Source organism: Eretmochelys imbricata, chromosome 6 (genome assembly GCF_965152235.1).
Source record: "Eretmochelys imbricata isolate rEreImb1 chromosome 6, rEreImb1.hap1, whole genome shotgun sequence".
Taxonomy (NCBI): Eukaryota; Metazoa; Chordata; order Testudines; family Cheloniidae; genus Eretmochelys; species Eretmochelys imbricata.
Window position 1 is genome coordinate 92,702,736 of NC_135577.1, and position 22,202 is coordinate 92,724,937.

A 22,202-nucleotide genomic window follows, 5' to 3' on the forward strand; every position below is an offset into this window, starting at 1 on the left:
TAAATGAAGCTTCTTAAACATTTTAAAAACCTTATTTACTTTACAGACAACAATAGTTTAGTTATATATTACAGATTTATAGAAAGAGACCTTCTAAAAACGTTAAAATGTATTACTGATATGCGAAACCTTAAATTAGAGTGAATAAATGAAGACTCGGCACACCACTTCTGAAAGGTTGCCGACCTGATTTAGAGAAAAGTACAGCGACAATGAACAAACTGCAAAGGCAAAATATGCTCCAGTTTAGGCCATTTTGCCATTGGAAAGGCAATTTCCCATGCAAACTCTAGACCTTGATCCCCTATGCAAAACCACCCTCCCCCTCTCCTAACACTTCCTCCAAAACCCACTTTTACCAATCCCTCCAACAGCAACCCATGCTCACATCAGATATCTGGGAAAAAAAAAAAGGGGGGGGGGTTAGCAGTGTGATGCACAACTCACAGACACTCCTCCACTTTCCCTTGGTGGTGACCATCTGCCCACCTGTTGTGCCACATGCATACTTCAGAACAAACTCCTTTAGTTCTGAAAACTGCCGGCCTTTATTTTCTCTAACACTATGATGCTATACTCAGGTACTAAATAGAATAATCTACAATAAGCATGAATGAGATCAGATCCTCCATACACACTCCCTTAGCTCTATTACAATAAGAAATATTCCCCTTTTTAATTCATTCATTCTTCTTCCACCCATCAGAATTCCTTAACTGCAATATGGTCCTTCAACTCATTTTCAGAAACATGCCTCTCCTGAGATATACACACACACACACACACAACTAGGGATCTATGAGGAGATTTAACTGTTAACAGGGACACACAAACCTGAACACAGAACTTGGCAGGGAAGCGAAGGATGAGAGGAACTGTTATTCACATAGTGCTAGATGTGACTAAAAAGGCTTTTCTACCTTCCAAGACCCTATTTAAGATTGTTACTTCTCTAGCAACTCCTTATGCCCTCATTAATGCCCAAGGTGGTATGAGGTTGGCTCCCTGCCCATCCATTGTGAGCAGTGATGGAATCCACTGTTGCGAGAGGAAAATGGGGAGTTCAGTCCTTGAGGGGAGGAAGTGATTTTTAAGTAGTTTGTTTTAAGATGGTTTTAAGATGAACACTTCCACCTCCCACCTTTAACTCACCCTGGAGTAACACCAAAAAAAGTCTATGCTGCATTTCTTTAAACTGTCACTCCCTCCCACTTGGAAGGAAATTGGGAGGATAATTTGAGCTCATCTGTTTGGCCACAAGGATCACCCCCCTCTCTGTACCCTAAGGAAAACCTTCACCCTAACAAATTAACCAATCGCACATACAGATATAATTCCCTGGGCTCCCCACCTCCTGCAAGTGGGGACCTGCATCTTTATTCAATGATGCTGGAAAGAGTGCTGAAGGGAGTCCCTGTCTACAACAGCATACAGGCTTGAGACAAGCCCTTTCACAAGATTCTACCGGAACCATGCCCGCTTTTCAAGCATTCATCAAGTTGCCAGTGATTACAAAACTTCTGCCTGCCCTTCAGCACTCTGGGGTTTCTCTGGGCTTTGCCAGTGTGAATACGCTGAGGTAAGCTAGGTCCCACTCCTGCACTCCTTGATTTCTCTAGTCATTGTGCTATTGATTACTCTCTTGCAAAAGGGAAGCAGGGTAGTTTACATTTTTCGACCTTCATCTGCTTTTTGTTCTTTCCATGTTAAGTAGCCCATTACACTTTTAATTCACTTCCTTCTGAAGTGCATCATCAGTACAGTAGAACCCCGTTTCTCTGAGTCTCCATTATCCATCTTAACTGAACCAAGTGCCGCCCCCGGGGCTGACAGCTCAAGCCCCGCCCATTCTCCTAACTACCCAATTTTTTGATAATCCCCCAATCCTAATCAGATCAGATAAATGGGGTCCACTGTGCTTAGAACTCCCACAAGGCTTTTCATCGGTAGATTTCAAAGTGCTATTCGTGGATAAGTAAACATTAGCACTCCCACTTTAAAGACAGTGAATCCAAAGCTCAGAGAGGTGAGGGCCAACACTTGCAAATATGAGTGCCCAAACCTAAACACCTTAATCCATATTCAGACACTTTAAAGTTCCTTGATTTTCAGAGCTACTGAGCACCCACAGTTGCAACTGAAGTCAATGCAAGCTGTAGGTTCTCAGCACCTCAGAAAAATCAGCCCCTTTATTGAGGTGCCTAAATGGGGATGTTTCTGTACCTAACTTTCAAGCATTCAAGTTTTACGTTAGTTACTTGCCCAAAATCAGGAGAGAAGATGGAAACAGAAGGCAAGTTTCCCCAATTCCAAAACCCGTGGGGCTCACTGTATTACGACAGCTGCCCAGAAACTTTGCCATGTCCCCTTAACGTTCTCTGCCAATACTACTATGTTTGGCTTTTGATTCCTGTCACATTGCACTCCCAGTCAGTATGCACCAGTGACGCTAATGATCCAAACCAGAGGATCAAATTCGGTGATGAATCCTGGCCACTGCCACCTGAGGCACGTTGCGCTTATGCTAAGAAGAGAAGCCCTGCAACATCAGTCTCCTTTCCCGTCTATAAGTAGCCATGCCCAACACAGCCAAACAGCCCGGGGACTCACAAAACAAGTCTAGGATTTACAACACACAATGTGATTGCAGGAAGATAATGTCTTGAAAATTCAATAAGTTATTAAATAAGGTCAATGTAAGGGCAGTATTTATCTTAAATTTCATGCTTCACCTTTCATTTTGCTATGCACACTGCACAGAGTTACACAGCATAAAATCCCAGAGCAAAAAGGTTCTTCCCTCTTCTGTTCTTTCAAGGCATAGGAGTGGGATTGTGTAGGACCTTTCCTTTCCTTAACAACAATAATGCGCTCATTGAGGGAAGCTTTATTGAATAGGGAGTTGTAGAGAGTGGCAGACCATCATGCTTGGTCTCAGTCTGATCTTCATGGAAAGGAGTTTTACTGCCTAGAACGCCATTTTAAGTTTCTGATAGACATAACCTGGGCCTGTCAAGTTGCATCTTTCCTGTGGAGTATAGCCATTTTGAAGGATTGAAAGTAAAGGGGTCTCTGACCTCGCTAGTTCCCAGTCCATTAAGTGCCTTGTATTTTAGGACAAAGATTTTGAATTCTGTTTTGAAGCAAATGGAGTTCTCAAAGAACAGCTATAACACACTTGCATTGTGAATTGTTAATGAAGCAAGATGCCAAATGCTGTATCAGCCTAAGTCTTTTTAGTAGGAGTTGTGTCCATCTGCAGTCATAGTGAATTACAACAGGATAACCAGAAGGGGATGAAAGGATGAATCATTTGTACAAATTGCTACAATTTCCTTACCACAAAACGAAAGCTTTTTCTTGAAAATAAAAATAAAATTCACTGCTGCTTCACTTCTCTTTTTTAAAGATTTTTTAGTAGCAAAAGCACTATATACTAGGAGGTTTAAACTTCAAGCTTCATCACCAACTCAATTAAAAGCCTAGGAAAAAAGTAATGGTTTGAGATTCAGCTAAATCCCAGTGGTTTCAGAAATTTTACAGCCTTGCAAAATACTACTAGCCCAGCCAACCACACAGGGCAGGAAAGTTTTGCTTTTTTTTGAGGGGTGGGGTGGAAGGTGATTAAGATCTATGGAGCTTTTTCCAGTCATGGTAAACAGTAAGCACGCAGATTTTGTGTTTAGGTTGGCAAGTTTTGCAAGGCAGCACTAAACTGATTTTTTTTAAAAAAACACAGAGCACCACTGAATAAGTCAAGTATTCCAACTATAATTACCCAGCCACCTAATTATTTCATTCCAACCTGTAATAATTTCAGTGGTCATCGTGCATAAACTGATTATACCAAGTAACTGAACATTTTTCCTGTCTCAACATAGTATCCAGTGACGGCAAACACCAAAAGGAATCACAGGGCCTTATTGTTCAGCTGCTGTGCTTCTTTGTGTCTTGCTATTAACAGATGTATAGAGTCACCCTCACACAACGAAAGCTATGCAATTCTGATATTGCATTGAGATTCTTTACGGATTAAAACATTTTGGAAATGAAAATCTGAAATTTTTACTTCCTCCGGCACAGTCAATTTCCGGGTATGCCTTGGCCAGCAGCTTCTGCTGTAATTTATTTAACTGAACTAAAAGTGAAATGTCTCTCCCTGCCCAATCACACTAACTTCAGGCCATGAATTCCCTTCCAAATGCACTAGCCAAAAATATAACCTGTCCCATCACCAAAAAGCCTTTGAAAAAAATGTCAAAAAGTGAAGTGACTGAATGGGATTAATAAGCATCATAAACATTGGTAGTCAGTCATTTTAACTTCACATGATATCTACTATTTGTACTGAGGTACCATCTACAGGCCACAAGACATCAGAGATGGGGTGCTACTAAAACACAATTTATAATCTAAAGGACAAAAAAAACAGGTAAGGGAAGCATGGGACAAGAAAGCTACATTTAGGCAAAATGCCCGACATCATCATGATGAATTGTCATGTTACCTCCACATTCCCTCCCTCCCCTCACACACATTAACTACATTTTCCTTTTAATTCACGCAAACATACACATTTGTAGCCAGTACTGAAAATTTTGGTTACATTTTATCCTCTGGGAAACCTCTATACACAAACCGTGCTTCAGTTTCTACAGCTGGCACACCTCAAAGAGAAACTGAACTATTTTTAGCCATTTTATCTAGTTTGTCCTATCATCTACTTTTTATTCTGAGCGAGAGAAGGCACAATAATCCCAAGCCTATTCCACCAATAATACACTTTAAATCAGCAACTTCAGTTAGCTAAGGTACTCTTTATTTTCTGCTTTAAATTGTTGCACATTGTTCATTGTTAAATAATTACTGTGTCGTCCTCCCCACTTTCCCAGATACAGCTGTATTTTGGGCAATGAAGTAGTTGCCATGTGTACAGCTGAACAAGAGTTTTAGGATAAAAGATGCTGAATACTTTCCTATCCTAAAGTAATCAAAGTTCTCATCCTGGTTGCTACCTGTCAATGTAACATCACCAATTTCCTTCACTAAATATATTACTGTGAAGTACATTACCTTCCTTCCTTACCAGACAGGGTTGCCAGCTGTCTGATTTTCTTCTAGAACGCCCGGAAGAAAAAGGGACCCTAGCAGCTCAGGCCGTTAAAAGTCCAGCTGGCAGCAGAGCAGGACTAAGGCAGGCTCCCTGCCTTGATTCTTCGTGGCTCCCAGAAGAAGCAGCATGTCCGCCGTCCAGCGCCTAAGCGTAGGGGCAGCAAGGGGGCTCCATGCGCTGCCCCCGCCTTAAGCGCCAGCTCCCATTGGCCGGGAACCATGGCCAATGGAAGCTGCAAGATTGGTGCCTGCAGACGGGGCAGCATGTAGAGCTGCCTGGCTGTGCCTCCACGTAGGAGCCAGAGGGAGGACATGCTGTTGCTTCTAGGAGCCACGCAGAGCCAAACTCCTCATCCTTGGCCCTACCCCAGAGCCCACACACCATGCCCCAACCACTGCCCCAGCCCAGAGCACCTTCCTACACCCCAGAGCCTGCACCCCCAGCCAGAGCCCTCACCCCCCCCACACACATTAACCCTCTGTCCCACCCCAAGCCCCTCATCCCCAGCCCCACCCCAACCCCCTGAGCCAGCCCGGTGAAAATGAGTGAGTGAGCGGGGGCGGGGCCTGGGCCTCAGAGAAGGGGAGGGGTAAAGGTGTTCAGTTTTGTGCGAGTATAAAGTTGGCAACCCTATTACCAGATGGCAAAAAGTGTCAGATCTGTTACACAAAGCACCCTGGTCTATCCTCTCATTTCTTCAACGTAGACAACAGCAATCTCAAACTGGCTAGGGAAAAAAAAAAAACAGCTCTCCTTTTATTCTTATCATATATTAGTCCAATTCTCTGTCTACTTATCCTGTCACATTAAGCATCAAAACTCCAAGCACAGTTATATACTAGTTTGAAGTTTTCACTAAAGTTCCCAAAAATTGAAAATTTCATTCCAGTCAAATACTGAGTATGTAGTTTGTTTTAAGACTGCCAAAAGGCCCTGCATAGAGGGCACCCCACAGAAACACTGATTTTACTGAATAACCCAGGCTAAGTGGGTGGTACGAGCTATGTAGCACTTTTAGGTCCATATAATTAAGCAAGCAGACAGCACAGGGAATATATTAAGGGATACACAGCTTTTCCTTTCCATCTCACTGATCTAAAGCCAGACTAAGTAAATAAGGAGCAGGAGTTGGCCCAACAGCTGAACAGTTACATGTGATATTTACTAGTTCTGATTTTTCTGTTTTAATTAATAAGATACATCCAATTCCACATCCAGCCACCTAAACACAGGAAGAACAGGTTGGTTTTACTGTACACCTGAAAGATCAACAAATTCCAGCTCTGACAGATCAATGCAGAAGTACATTCCAGAATCTAGGGCCCTTCACTGAGAATATCCATCCAAACCCAACACTTTGATCTGCAGACTTTGCTCCAGAGCTCAACTGTCACTGCAGCATACAGCAATAGAAGCATCACACTAATAGCCGAGACCCAAGTCATCAGACCTTAGAGATCAAAGTCAGTGGCTTGAATAGCCCCCTGAAGCAAGTACAGATGACCAAAAAGATGGTGTAATATGTTCCTTTCAGCTGTCAGCTTGCCAACCTGCCTGTATGCTGCACCACTGGAAAATTTTGAGCGATTTTCAACTGTAGCTCCTTGCAAAGTGTACTGCATTAACCCAGTCTGAAGGTCACAAAAGCAGAGTAGTAAGGTCTAGAAGACCTGAGAGAAACAGCCACAATCATCTAGCCAGAGACAGATGGAAAGATACACTTTTAAATGCTAATGCCATCAAAGATGCCAGCAGCAAATGGGGATTTAAAAAAAAACAAACAAAAAAAACCCCCACGCACCTGTTCTCCTAAAACAGAAACCCCTAGGACACAAAGTAGACAGACTTCTTCAGTAACAAGGACAGAAATCATCCTCAGTGCACCCCAAAAAAATCTTCCCACACCCCATCACCTTAGACACATCCAGTTAAGCTTCTTTTAACTAAATTTCAGAGTAGCAGCCGTGTTAGTCTGTATCCGCAAAAAGAAAAGGAGTACTTGTGGCACCTTAGAGACTAACAAATTTATTTGAGCATAAGCTTTCGTGAGCTACAGCTCATGCACCCGATGAAGTGAGCTGTAGCTCACGAAAAGCTTATGCTCAAATAAATTTGTTAGTCTCTAAGGTGCCACAAGTACTTTTCTTTTAACTAAATTTAACTACATCCTTGTAGGGAAAAAATACCAAAGAAACCCACCACTCTAGCATTTAACTTCAAAAAGGGGAACTATACAAAAACGAGGCTGCTAATTAAACAGACATTAAAAGGAACAGTCACAAGAGCGAAATGCTTGCAAGCTGAACGGAAACTTTTTAAAAACCACCATAATAGAGGCTCAAACTATACATACACTTCAAATTAAAAAAACCAGCACAAGGACCAAAATAATGCCACCATGGCTAAACAGAGTAGAAGAGACTGTTAGAGACAAAAAACATATCTTTTAAAAACTGGAAGTCAAATCCTACTGAAGAAAACAGAAACGAACATAAATTGTGACAAGTGTATAAGTATAATTAGGCAGACCAAAAAATAATTTGAAGATCAACTCGCAAAAGAATATATATATATTTTTTTATGTACACCAAAGCAGGAAGCATGCCAAACAATCAGTGGGGTCACTGGACAATCAAAGTGCTAAAGGCACACTCAAGGAAGACAAGGCCATTGGGGAGAAGCTAAATGAATTCTTTGCTTCGCTCTTCACTGCAGAGGAAGATTCCCACTTGTGAGCCTTTATTTTTAGATGACAAATCTGAGGAACTGTCCCACACTGAGATCTAAATAGAGGAGGTTTGGGGGAAGATTGATAAATTAACATTAATAAGTCACCAGAACCAGATGGCATTCACCCAAGAGCCCTGAAGGAACTCAAATATGACACAGAACAACTAACTGGTATGTAACCTGTCACCTAAATCAGCCTCAGTACCAGATGACTGGAGAGTAGATAATGTAATGCTGATTTTTAAAAAGGCTCCAGAGGCAATCCTGGCAACTGCAGGCCAGTAAACCTAACTTCAGTACCAGGCAAGTTGGTTGAAACTAGAGTAAAGCACAAAATTATCAGACACATAGATGAACATGATATGTTGGGGAAAGAGTCAACAGAGCTTTTAAAAAAGAGAAATCAGACCGCACCAATCCATCACAATTCTTTGAGGGGGTCAACAAACTTGGACACAGGTGATCTAGTGGATACAGTGTATCTGGATTTTCAGAAAGCCTTTGACAAGATCCCCCACCAAACACTCCTAAGCAAAACAGGCAGTCATGGGATGAGAGTATCTTCCCTCTTATGGATTGGTAACTAATTAAAAGATAGGAAACAAAGCTCAGAAATAAACGGTCAGTTTTCACATTGGAGAGATGTAGACAGCAAGGTCCCTCAAGGATTTGTACTGGGACTGGTGACGTTCAACAGATTCATAAATGAGCAAGAAATAGGAGTAAAAAGTGAGATGGCAAAGTTTGCAGATGATACAAAATTACTCCAAAGCAGACTGTGAAGAGTTCAAAGGGATCTCACAACTGGGTGATTGGGCAAGAAAATGGCAGATGAAATTCAGTGTTGATAAATGCAAAGTAATGTCTATTGAAAAGCATAATCCCAACTATACATACACAATTATGTGGTACAGTATAAATTAGCTGTAACCACTCAAGAAAGATCTTGGAATCATCATGGATAGTTCTGTGAAAACATCTGCTCAATGTGCATCAGCGGTCAAAAAAAGCTAACAAAGTGTTAGGAATTATTAGGAAAGGGATAGAAACCAAGAGAAAATATAATGCCACTATATAAATCCATAGTACATCCACACTTTGAATACTGAGTGCAATTCTGGTCCCACCATCTTAAAGAAATATATATTTGAATTGGGAAAAGTACAGAGAAGGGAAACAAAAGTGATTAGGGACTGTTCAGCTTAGAAAAGACAACTAAGGGAGGGTATGACAGAGGTCTATAAAATCAAGAATGGTGTGGAGAAAGTGAGTAAGGAAGTGTAACACACAAGCTAGGGACCACCCAATTAAATTAATAAGCAGCAGTTTTAAAACAAAGAAAAGGAAGTACTTCTTCACACAAAGCACAGTCAACTTCCATAACTCATTGCCAGGGGATGGTGTGAAGGCCAAAAGTACAACTGGGTTCAAAAAAAGAATTAGGTAAATTCCTAGAGAATAGTCCCCACGATGGCTTTTAGCCAAGATGGTCAGGGACACAACCCCATGAAGGACTCTGGCTGTCTTTAAACCTCTGACTGCCTGAAGCTGGGACTGGAGGGCAGGGGATGGATCACCTGGTAATAGCCCTGTTTTGTTGATTCCCTTTGAAGCACCTGCCACTGGCCACCCTGTTAGGTCAGGACACTGGGCTAGATGGACCATTGGTCTGACCAGGTGGGTCGTTCTGAGGCTCTGCCAGCTCGGTCCTCCCCAGCCAGCCCTAGGAAAGCAGATACCCTGCAGCTCACCTAGCTCCCGCTGTCAGGGCTGGGCAGCCTCAGGCACATGGCCAACGTGAGCGTGACAGGAGAACCAGGTGGTTCCCCGGAGCCGCAGTGAGGACCCGTGCGGCCCTCCCCGCCCCGGAGCCTAGGAGGCTGGAAGCCCCTCCGCTCGTACCAGGGCCCGCGGGGCACCCAGCGCCTCAGGCCACGTCCCATCTGCGCCTCCACACCTGGCCCCGGAATCTCCGCAAGCCCGAGTCCCGCTCAGGCCAAGGAGCAGGGCTGTCCTGCCGCCCCGCGGGGTCCCCCCGGAGCCAGGCGGCCAGCCACCGCCCGGCGGGTCCGAGCGGCAGCGCTCGCTGTGGAGCCCGCGGGCGGCCAAGCCGGGAGGGGCGCGTCCCGTTTGCCTGATTACGGCGCAGGGAGCCCCAAGCCGGGCCAGGCTCCGCGCCGCACGCTGGCCCCTGGCCACCCCAGGCAGGGACCGGTCCCAGCTCCACGCCTCCCCTCGGGCGGCCGAGCTAAGACGCCCGCGCCCGCCGTGGAGCCCCGGCCCGGCAGCCCCTCCACGCCCGGCTTCCGCGGCCCCACACCTGGGTCTCGGCCTCGAGCAGGCCCCGCACGTATCCGTTCCGCAGCGCCCCATGTCCCATCAGGCTGCAGCCGTTGGCGCGGGAGTGGGAGTCCGGTTCCCCAAGGCCCTGCTCCGGCCGCTCCATCCTGCCGCCTTCGTCCGGCCGCTTGGGGTCTCCCACCACCGCCCCCCCGGGCCGCGGAAGCCCAGCCCGACCTCACTGCCAATCACACGTGTTCGCGTCACCCGGGGGCGGGGCCAGCGCTCAAATACATCTGCGCTTGCGTGAGACAAGGGGCCGAGGGAGAGGGGGCGTGGCCAAAGGGAGCACGGCCCAAGGACAAGACCGTGTAGTAAGGGGGGGCGGGAAGCAGGGAAGAGGGACGGGCCATCGAAAGGCCATATCCTATCACAGGGCAAAAAAATCCAGGCCAGGCGAGGCCCAGGGGACGAGCTGACCAATTTCCCGGCATAGAACCACAGAGGGCGAAGGGAAGAGCATGAGCTATCCAATCGCAGGACAGAGCCTCGGGGGTGGGCGGGATCTAAAGGTAGGCCCTGGCCAATGACAGGATAGAAGAGCCGGTCTGGGGGTGGGCTCCAGCCAGTGACGGGATGGGTGGGTTCGATGAAGGACAGTCGCGTAGAGCCCTGTGTAGTGCTGTGCCTGGACCTCTGGTCTGTCCCTGTCTGGGGCCCCTCGTGGCCGGCCCCTGTGTGACTCCACCGCTGGCTCCTATGTGAGCTTGATGGAGAAATTACTGGGTAAAATTCTCTGGCCTGTGTTGTGCAGGGGTCAGAGTAAGATGAGCCTAATGGTCCTTTCCGACCTTAAAAGCTTTGAATTCTTTACGGGGGCTGGGGCTTATTCTGCAGGAGGTATAACTCAGCCCCCACCCAGCTGGAGGAAGGACCCAGTGTTTGAGAACCCCTGCAAGTAGCAACCCATCAGAAATTAAGTCAGTGGGAATTAAAATTGTACATAAAGTAATGCATGTGCTTAAATTCTTTGCTGAATTGGTGCCCATATCAGGCATGAATGATAACTTGTTGAAACCTGGCTGTAGATGTGTTTGAAAACAGTTTCAAACTTGGTTACAAGCTCTAGCATAAACAAGACCTTGTAGTTGAAGGTAGGATATATATATATATATGTGGCAAATTAAAGAGTACAGAAATATGGTATCTATTCTGGGAATAAATCTAATCATCCAATTAGAAGTTGGGTCACCAAACCTCACATAGGAATTACTCCATAGAAAAGGTGATACGCAAAAAGTCAGCATTTGTGCTCACCCTTCACTGCTTGATGCATAATGAAAACATGGAAAGGGGTGTCCAAAGTTTGGGAAGTGTCTTTTGGGGGGGGTTTATTTGTTTGATTTTACATTAGGGTTTGACTTTTGAGTTTTTGCTGGAGGACACATTGAAGAATGCATGGGAAAAGGATGTCTTACCAGGCTAAAATCTGAGCTGTAACTTTCATGTCCTTAGTTGAGAGAGGAAGGGACATGCTATTTAAAAATGTTTAGGTCAGATTCTGCTCTCAGTCACAGTGGTATAAATCTAGAGTAACTCCATGGAAGGCAGTCAAGTTATTCCAAGTTTACACAAAGGAATTGAGATCAGAATCTATCTCCTTGGTATCTCCCTGCACTTATCCTTATTGAACCTCATCAGATTTCTTTTGGCCCAATCCTCCAATTTGTCTAGGTCCCTCTGTATCCTATCCCTGCCCTCCAGCGTATCTACCACTCCTCCCAGTTTAGTATCATCCGCAAATTTGCTGAGAGTGCAATCCACACCATCCTCCAGATCATTTATGAAGATATTGAACAAAACCGGCCTCAGGACCGACCCCTGGGGCACTCCACTTGACACAGGCTGTCAACTAGACATGGAGCCATTGATCACTACCCGTTGAGCCCGACAATCTAGCCAACTTTCTACCCACCTTATAGTGCATTCATCCAGCCCATACTTCTTTAACTTGCTGACAAGAATACTGTGGGAGACCGTGTCAAAAGCTTTGCTAAAGTCAAGAAACAATACATCCACTGCTTTCCCTTCATCCACAGAACCAGTAATCTCATCATAGAAGGCGATTAGATTAGTCAGGCATGACCTTCCCTTGGTGATCCATGCTGACTGTTCCTGATCACTTTCCTCTCATGTAAGTGCTTCAGGATTGATTCTTTGAGGACCTGCTCCATGATTTTTCCGGGGACTGAGGTGAGGCTGACTGACCTGTAGTTCCCAGGATCCTCCTTCTTCCCTTTTTTAAAGATTGGCACTACATTAGCCTTTTTCCAGTCATCCGGGACTTCCCCCATTCGCCACGAGTTTTCAAAGATAATGGCCAATGGCTCTGCAATCACAGCCGCCAATTCCTTTAGCATTCTCGGATGCAACTCGTCCGGCCCCATGGACTTGTGCACGTCCAGCTTTTCTAAATAGTCCCTAACCACCTCTTTCTCCACAGAGGGCTAGCCATCTACTCCCCATGTTGTGATGCCCAGCGCAGCAGTCTGGGAGGTGACCTTGTTAGTGAAGACAGAGGCAAAAAAAGCATTGAGTACATTAGCTTTTTCCACATCCTCTGTCACTAGGTTGCCTCCCTCATTCATTAAGGGGCCCACACTTTCCTTGGCTTTCTTCTTCCTTTTTCTCCATACTGTGACATTAATAATAATTAATTTAATTCATGTATTTATTTGCAATACCATAGTGCCTAGAAGCCCCACTCATGGACCAGGCCCCTTTATAGGTGTTGTACAAATACAGAACAAAAGTTTAATTCAAACTCCTGACAAACAATTGGGGTGTGGGGGGGACTCCCTCTGTGAAAGAGCCAACATTTTCAGCCCTCCAGGGTGGACTGGGAAAGCTACAGATCTAGTTTTAGCCTATATGTGATGTTGCGATCCCATGCCATTTCTCCAGTGTGTATCCTAAGCAGATAGGGAACTGGGGCCTTTAGACTAGATATTTCTGGGTCAGACACCTTTTGCTGTAAAAAACAGCATTAGGGTCCTTGAACCAGTTTACATTAGCCTAGTAATGTTGTCCCAGCTGCTTCAAAGTGGCTGCATTGTGAACAGGGTGGGTAGGCATTTACCAATGTATGATCAGCAAAATGGCATGAAATAAATGTAGTTAGCTTAAACATGGTCTTTGTCTCTGTGATTGTCACTCTTCTCTTTGCAGGGTGGAGCCTTCTGTGAACCATTACATTAGGGTGCCACCATGGAATTCTTCAATTACCCACCCCCTCCCTGATGTTTATAGTTACAAACTATATGTTCTGTACATTAAATAAAACTTGCAGGGATTGCAAGTGTGACTTCTCCATACCCCCTAACTATAAAGCATCCCCACTGCCCTATACTCTGTTTGATTTGGGAGGGGTGTTTAGTAATGGTTGGTATAACTGCAAGCTCACGAGCAGCTAAAAATCCTTGCTGTGTGGAGCCCAGCTTGCTGTTGAGCTCCCTCCCAAACCCTGACTGTCTACCGCTAAAGCCTGTATGAAGCAGCCCGGGAAAAGCTCTGACTGCACCTAGTTTCTATATGCAGTGAGAATGTGCCTTAGGCTAAGGTGGGGTGGATTGTTGTGGCTCACCTCCCTCCCTTTACCTGGGCAGAAAGCCAAACAAGAAGATCACAGCCACAAATTTGCTCAGCAACTGGCACCCACCTGGAGGCTTTGTTTGGATAAAGACCTGGAAAGTTGCTCAGAATGCAGGGAGGGGAGAGAATACAGCCAGCCCCTTTCTCAGCCACTCTCCAGCGAGGGAGAGTCCAACCAACAGCAGAGAAGCTAAAAAGGAAATGAATGGGAAGTTGAATGAGGAAGAAAGTGAGGAGTGTGTGTGTGACACCCATGAGCCAGAGTCAGCTGACATGGGCCAGCCATAGGTGTTTCATTTCACTGAAGTGTTGACAGACTCTTGAGTGAGACAGTGTGTGGGAGACAGAGTCTCTGTGTGTACCTGTACTCTGGCTAGAGAAGCATTACAAGATATAGCTCTGTGGGCTGTCCATGCTATAATGAGAAAACCACTAAATAGGTACAAACCTGTCATGAAACTACAACTAAAACTATTTGACAGCATAAACCTACCCATTCCACTCTATGGGAGTAAAGTCAAGTGTTACTTCCACAGCCTACTGTATCAGTGATGACAAATCCCTACATCTTAGTTTGCAAACAGCTACAACAGGATACAAGAAACAGAAACAGGAAACAACAGCTGTAGAGCAGAACTAAGGCACTTCACCCTTGTGAAAGTAGAATGAATTATATTGAAATTATAATTCATTAAAGAAATGCTGCTTGAAGGGTTTGTTGAAATATAGTTGTCAAGAAGAGAAACATTAAGGAGTGTGAGACAGTGGGTCCTCAAACTAATTAACTTAGAGCTCCTACTGAGTTTGGTAAACGTTAGTATGCAAATAAGATATGTATGTATATTTGTCAGTTTCTGCTTCCTTTTGTCTCTTATGTTAAATTGGCTTTCCCTTATCTGTTTAAATAAATTAGCTTGAGCTTTTGCTGGAGGCTCACATATCTGGGTGCATTGGCAAAGCACTTTGCTAATAAACAGAGTGGTCTGACAAATTTTGTGAGTCTTGAATCTGACTTTGACACCCTCTTCATCAACATGCATAAAAGAATACTAGACTTCCAAGGACATTTCAGCCTAAGTAGCATATGCCCACCTTGTTCACTGCAAAACTTTAGAGGAGCAAAATTAATCCAAAACAAAACCCAGTGCTATCGAGCACCCCTTCCAGGCCTCAGCAGTACTAACCTCCTGATTGATGGAGCAAACAGTTTCACCCCAAACTGAATGATGGTCAAGACACTAGACCCACACCTAAAAAACCAATATGAGTCATCAGGAAGAACAGACCATAAGTAACAAGCTAGACAGCTACAGAACTCTGTGCAGAACTGTCATTCCAGCAGATATCTCAGCACAGTGATTTGTGCAAAATTAAGGCAGACTTTTCTCAAATACAGACTCGGGGACCACAAAGTAGAGATATAAAATTGGGAGACAAAGCATAGAGCAAGGGAGAACCAATTGTGCATCCAAAGGGACAGAGGAGAAATTGTAGCAGACAGACACTTTCTTTCAGTGTCCAAAATACACGGGGCTGTGAGAAAGATATGTCCTCAGATTATAAAGATTGACCAAGGAGGATGAGGAAAAGAAACCTTTTTGATGGGAAAAAGGAGCGAGATGGTAGAGATGGCATTGTGCTATGTATGGAAACAGAATGAAACCTCAAAGACACTCTGAATCCCCCAGGGCAAATTGCATGATCTGCCTCTTCCTTACATTTTGGCAACACTTCCATAGCTTGTTATACTACTAAGAATTAGAGAGAGCATGCATCAGAGAGTGAGTGCTGGCCCCAGCCATCCCCTATGGAGTAAAAACAAAACAAGGGAAAAGATGCTGCAATTTCAAGAAAGTATAAACTGCACTCTCACATCCCATCAAATCCACCTGAATCTATCAGGTGAGCAACAATGTGTGGGAGTGATGGTTTCGGTGAGGATAGTAATGCAAATACTACTATGATGGGCGCATGCTGGAGGAGGTAGATACACCTTGTTAAACAATACCCAGATTCTTTCCTGGTGGTTTAGGAGTAAACTTTGTAACAGAAGAGAGCTGCGTTTCTGCTCCTCATGGGGCAGCTCTCCACCCCAGACAGGAAAGGGTTAAAAAGCTCCTCTGGGCACAATCAGCCTCAACCCAGTGTGTCTGTAAGCTTGTTAAGTTTAGAGATGGGTGGGTCCTTAAAAGGGAGGATGAGGCTCTCTACTTAGCATAGGATTGCTATTCAGAACTCCCTGGTCCTAGGGGTTGCTGACTTGGAAAGTGACAAGAGAGGGCTTTTTTTTTTTTTTTTGGGCTGTTGTTTCTTTGGTTTCCTGCTTTTTGTTGGTTATAGAAGCAGACTTTGTTTTGATGACTTTAACTGGCCCCCCACAAGGGGGTGAATGCCTTGAACAGCACTGCTGGAGGGGTGTGCCCTGGATTCTCAAACTGGAGGGGTATGGCTTAGGATACTGCTTCAGAGCAGACCCTCCACTTTCTCTACTGTTTTTCTCTACAGTGAGCACTCCAGGCCTCTGCCAGACTCCAAGCAGGTTTTATTTCACTTGGTCTGTGAAAAACCTTATGCTGAAAATAACTAAGAGGCTATAAAGACACTGATCTCTGACCCCAATTTTCATCTCTTCACTTGCAATGAAGCCCTGTCTGTCTCCTGGTAGGTGCATACTCAATTTTAATGGCTCTTGGTAGGCAAAACCTTTTGGAGCCAGGATTTGTGAACACAATGAACTGTTCACCTTTTCCACATGCCCCTCAAAAAAAAAAAAAATCAGCTAGGCTCCCCCAGAAGACTTTTATGTGGGGGGTAGGGTTGTGATTAGAGGAACAGTGAGCCTGGGGGGTACAGTGGGTGCTGACTTGTGTTTATGTACTTGTCTTATGGCATGTTTTGCAGTGTTTCTCAGTGACTGGTCCATGGACCAGTGCTGGTCCCAGAGATCTCCTAACACACTTTACAAAGGCAACAAGCCAGTCTCTGGTATCAAAAGGTGAGAAACGCTGTGTTAGAGCAGTGGTTCTCAATGAGGGGCACACAGACCTCGTGGGGCTATGTCAACTCATCTAGAGCAGCAGTTCTCAACCAGGGTGTCACAACCCCCAGGGGGTCACAGGACAGGTTTAGGGGGTTGCAAGTGCAAGGCTGGCATTAAGGCATGGCAAGCAGGGCAATTGCGAGGAAGCCTCATGAAGCTAAGTTACATGCTTCAGTCCTGGGAGGCAGGGCTCTCACTTCAGACTCCTGAAAGGGGTATAGTAGTCAGGAAAGTTTGAAAACTACAGTGTTCAAGGACATGGGTGTTTTTCTGGGGCCTGATCTATGCTGCAGTGTCCCCTCCTAGGCAGCAGCATTGCCTAATCCATAGCATCTGTTCTCCCAGAAGTGTTTTGAAGCATACACAGGAGGCCAGGATCATGCAAGAAACCCTCCGGTTTTATTAACTCAAATTAAAAACAGTTTGTTCCCAACCCCCTTTCATAGGGATAAACGCAGTCCTTTCCCAGCCTCTCTGCTTGGGCAAATTTGACCTCTGTTCCCTGAAGTCTTCATAAAGCCTCCTCTGTTGGGTCTTAAATTAATATGAGGTACAGCTGTCTCAGCCCATAGTTCCAGATAAATTTTCATAAGGCTTACCAGCCTGCTTCCTTCATCCAGCAGGACCACACAAGATTCCTTAAGTCCTTTCTCCAGAACTTCCTCCCCTCCACCAGAAGTTATCTTGCTCTTATGGGTTTCTCACAACACATTTTTTGGTGGCCTCAAAGTACAGCTACCAACTCTTGCTGCTCTGACAGTTTTTCCTGAGATACTAAGCTCTAGGAAAAACAAATACATATACACATCCAAGCGCTAACTCTGTTCCTGCCTTCTGTGGCCCTTCAGTGAGAGCCTATCTTGGGAGGTGGGTTGGGAACTTACTAGCCACCCGCGGAGTCCTAGCTCCCTGTGCCCTGGCTAGGTGGGAACAGGGGAGCACCCCGGCTACTACATGCCACAGCCACCTCCACTGACAAGATCTGCCTCTGCGCACACAAGCCCCATATGGCTCCAGAGCCCCTAAGGAGGCTACAGATTAATTGCTATAGCCCTAAACACACCTCCCTTCCCCTGGAGAGTGACTGCAGACTACTTCCCTGCAGTCTCCTCTCTGCTAGCAGATCCCTAGCTTTATAGAAGCCCTACCTTCTCCTACACAGGTGAGCTTCCCCTAATTAGGGCTTTCCTCTCAGCCTTAATTTTCCTAACTTCCAACCCAATAGGTTAATTGGCCCTTCTGGCCTACATTAACCCCTTTAGAGCGAGTGTGAGGAACACACCCCATCCCACCTACATTTAAAACTTTTGCTGAGAAACCTATACTAGTATAGCTTGTTGGGGGCTTATTCCGTCACCCACTTACTTCCCTGGTCCTTCTCGCATGAACAGAGAACAACAATACCTGAAGTCCAAAGGTGCAAACAATTCAATGTGTATTGGGGTGAACATCTAGTAAGCATGATTCCAGTTTCCTTCCTTAGTGTCCCCCTTCCCAGCTCTGACACCAGAGCCTTACACCTGAGTTCCTGTTCCCATTCCTGTCTTTAGCCAAACATGATTCCAATTTCCCCATCCCCATTCCCTGTTCCCATTTCCCCCTTTAGCCAAACATGATTCCAATTTCTCCACCCCTGTTCCCATTTCCCCCCCCCCACCCACTTCCTGATTGACTGCAGACTATATAGTAAAACTTGAGTTCTGCTTAGCTATACCGTAACCAATCATTTTCCTGAAATTTAACTAACCAATCCTAACATATTGTAACATGATTATATAACCAATTATATCCCACCACCTTAATTAGTTTACACCCGGCAAAATTAATTATACAGCAGACAGGAACAATCACAGAACCAGACAGAGATTATACAGACAAACAATAGCAAAGTGGGAACTATAATGACAAAACAATACAGAAGTGAGGATTTCATATCCCAGCTATTGATAAATGAGTTCTTGCCAGACAGGATGCTATGAAACTAAGTTTCCTTTTACATTTTTTAGTGTGACAGGGTCAGGACGGATGGCTATAGGAGGAGTAATCTTACTGGGATCCAGGAAGTGGGTGGGCAAAGCCTAAAGCCTAAGGCTTCCCCCCCCAGCCTAAGAGGAGGGTCCACAGGACCTGGAAAACCAAATAATTACGGGGGACAACTAATCAACAACAGGGACAGGAGTGCGGTCAAAGGGTCAAACGAAGGGAACCGGATGGGGACACCAAGCAGAGAACCCCGGACAGCGCCCACTGCTCTTCGAAGACGTGAAGGAAGTCAGTGGACGCTGCCCAGAGGAACTCTGCCCGGAGGCGTGAACGGACGGAGGATTGGAAATAGGCCCCACAGTCACAGGAGACTCCATCAGCCAACCTCCTCACCCTGGTTTTATAGATGGTCACTTTAGCCAGGGCCAGGAGGAGGTTGACCAGGAGGTCCCGTGACTTAGTGGGGCCACAGACAGGGAGTGCATAGATAAGGAGGTGAGGGGAAAAGTGCAACCAAAATCTTAACAAAATATTCATGAGGAGCTGGAACAGGGGCTGCAGCCTGATACACTCCAGATAGACGTGCGCCAGGGTTTCCCTCACGCCGCAAAAGGGGCAGGTGTCCGGGATTAGGGTGAACCACCCCAAGTACATGCCCATGTTCACGGCTCTGTGAAGGAGCCACCAACTGGTATCCCCGGCGGGCCTCAGAACCAAGGTGGAATATAGGCTGGCCCACCGGGCTCTGCACCCTCTAGAGGTGGCAGAAGGTCCCACCACCTTTTGTCAGGGTGGGACACGAGGGTGAGACGTGAAGAGTGTGGAGCACGAGCGTGTATAGATGTTTCTTTGGAGCAGTCTGGAAATGGACCAGCTGCAGTGTGTGTAGCCGGTTCACAGTGAAGGGGCGGGGGGGGGGGTCAGTCGAGTCCACGGGGCAGGGGCCCGATGAAAAGGTCCGGAGGGCCTGGCGTAGAGGGTGGGTGGGGCACGCCCTCCCTTAGGACCTGGTTGAGGTAAACCCAAGCAGCGGGCAGCAAAGCGGCCCTCACCTCCTGAAGTACGCGCAGGGGAGTACGAAGTCTGGAGAGCCCCATGCGCTGAGCGAGCATCAGGGGATCCAGCCAGTCTCCCCGGTCGTAGTCCAGGAGGTCTCCGACTCTGGTGACTTCTGCCAGGACCAACCTCTGGCGCACCGAGGGGGACTCCGCCACCTGCACACGGAGCTGGGGGTTGTGTAGCAGAGGCTCTGCAAGGAGATCTGCCACCATGGAGGCCGGAATGGACCTGGTCGCTGTGAACAGTTTCCAGGTCCGGAGGAGGTCCTGGTAGAAGACTGGCAGCCCACAGAGGTCTGGCAGAAGACCTCTTGGATGGAGATAAAGGAGCTGCCGGTCATATCGGAGCCCTCGGAAACGGCACATGAAGGCGTGCGCCAGTATACTCCACACCGGACTACCTGCACCATAAAGGAGCCTCTGCAGGGCCTGGAGGCGGAAGACATGGACCTGAGTGTGCAGACATTTCAGCCCCTGCTCTCCCTCCTCCAGGGGTAGATGGAGAAGCCCTGCAGAGACCCAGTGCAGTCCTGACCAGAAGAACTCCAGAATCAATGTCTGGAGGTTGGCCAGGAAACTCGGGGCCAGGACCAGGGTGTTGAGCTGGTACCAGAGCATGGACAGGACTAGTTGATTAAGCACCAGTGCCCTCCCTCGAACGGAGAGGCACCGGAGTAGTCCTGTCTATTTCCGGAGCCGCTCTATCACCTCGCTCTTTAAACCATGTGAGTTCTCCGGCAGAGACGAAAGGTAGCAGAAAGGTAAATGCCGAGGTAGAGCAGTGGATCCGCGCTCCACCAGATGGCCTGAAGCGCGGGTGGGAGGGAGCTCCCCGGAGGGAGCTCACCTGCCACCAGTCCCCGACCACCAGGTCAGAGCTCTTGACCCAGTTGACCCGGGTGGAGGAGGCTGCCGAATAGATGACCTGGCAAGCCTCCACTTGTGCCAAGTCGCTCGGGTCCTGGACCACAAGGAGCACGTCATCAACGTATGCCTACAGGACCAGCCGCAGCTCCGGCTCCCGCAGCACCAACCCTATCAACCTCCTTCGGAGGAGACAGAGGAAGGGCTTGATCACCAGAGCATACAGCTGGCCCGAGATGGGGCACCCCTGTTGTACTCCTCGCCCAAAGCTGACCAGTTTGGTCAGGGTCCAGTTGAGCCTGACCAGACACTTTGCGGAGGTGTACAGTGCCCGGAGAAAACCCACAAACTGGGGTCCGAAGCCGAACGCTTGCAGAGTGCTCAGGAGATAGCCGTGATCCACCCTGTCGAACGCCTTCTCCTGATCCAAGGAAAGGAGGGCAAAAGACAGACCATCCCTACACCCGAGTTCCAAAATGTCCTGGACCAGATATATGTTGCCAAAAATGCTGCGGCCCGGGACGGTGTAGGTCTGGTCGGGGTGGACCTCATCCACCAGCACGAACTACAAAGTCGTGGCAAAAGCAATCTCGTTGCGGCTAGGGTCCGTGCTGAGGAGTGAGATGGGATGCCAATATCGTAAATCACAGAGGTCCCCCTTCTTCGGCAATAAGGCGAGCACGGCTCACCTGCATGAAAGAGGGAGGACCCCGCTCTGCAAAGACTCAGCCCAGACGGTGACTAGGTCTGGGCCAAGGACGTCCCAGAACACACAGTAGAACTCCACGGTCAGCCCGTCCATGCCCGGAGATTTATTGGTGGGCATGCGACGGAGGGCTTCTAAGAACTCGGCCAGAGTGAGAGGCAACTCTAGCCGGTCTTGGTCGCCCAAGCTGACCGTAGGGAGCTCCTCCTAGAGCACTCTGCAAGCGTTAGGATCAGTCGGATCCGGGGAGAAAAGGGTTGCGTAGAAGGCTCCGCCCTCCCGCACATCTCCACCAGATCCGTGAGGGAGGTGCTGTCTTCTGCCAGAAGGCAGGTGACTTGTTTCTTGGCCCCCCTCCTTTTCTCCAGGGCATAGAAGAAGCGGGAGCCGCGATCCATCTCCCGAAGGAGGCGGATGTGGGATCGAACAAAGGCACCCCAGACTCGAGGGTCCTCGAGGGCCCAGAGCTCCTCCCACTTCTCCCGGCACGCTCCACAGAGGGGCGGATTCTCGGAGTTGGTGGACAGACGCCTCTCCAGCTTTAAGACCTCCCGTTCCAACTGCACTATCGCCGCATCCCTCTGTTGGCTGGTGCCCCGGGTGTAGTCACGGCAAAAGAGCCGGGCGCGCACCTTCCCCAGGTCCCACCACCACCGCACCAAGGGAAAGGCACGCCACTGCCCTCGCCAGGCCAGCCAGAACTCCCGGAAGGATGTCACGAAGCCCACATCCTCCAATAGGCTGTTGTTAAAATGCCAATAGGCCGGCCCTGGCCTC

The 22,202-nt window shown here is 47.2% G+C and overlaps 1 protein-coding gene across 1 annotated transcript in view; it reads right to left on the minus strand.

Annotated features, from left to right (window-relative positions):
• SPTLC2 (serine palmitoyltransferase long chain base subunit 2) overlaps window positions 1–10,316 on the minus strand; it is a 109,069-nt gene extending 98,753 nt beyond the window's left edge. The window contains exon 1 of the mRNA XM_077819201.1: window positions 10,164–10,316. Within this exon, the coding sequence (XP_077675327.1) occupies window positions 10,164–10,289 (126 nt within the window). The 5' untranslated portion in view covers window positions 10,290–10,316. The remainder of the gene's footprint in view (window positions 1–10,163) is intronic.
• Between the last annotated feature and the right edge of the window lie 11,886 nt (window positions 10,317–22,202).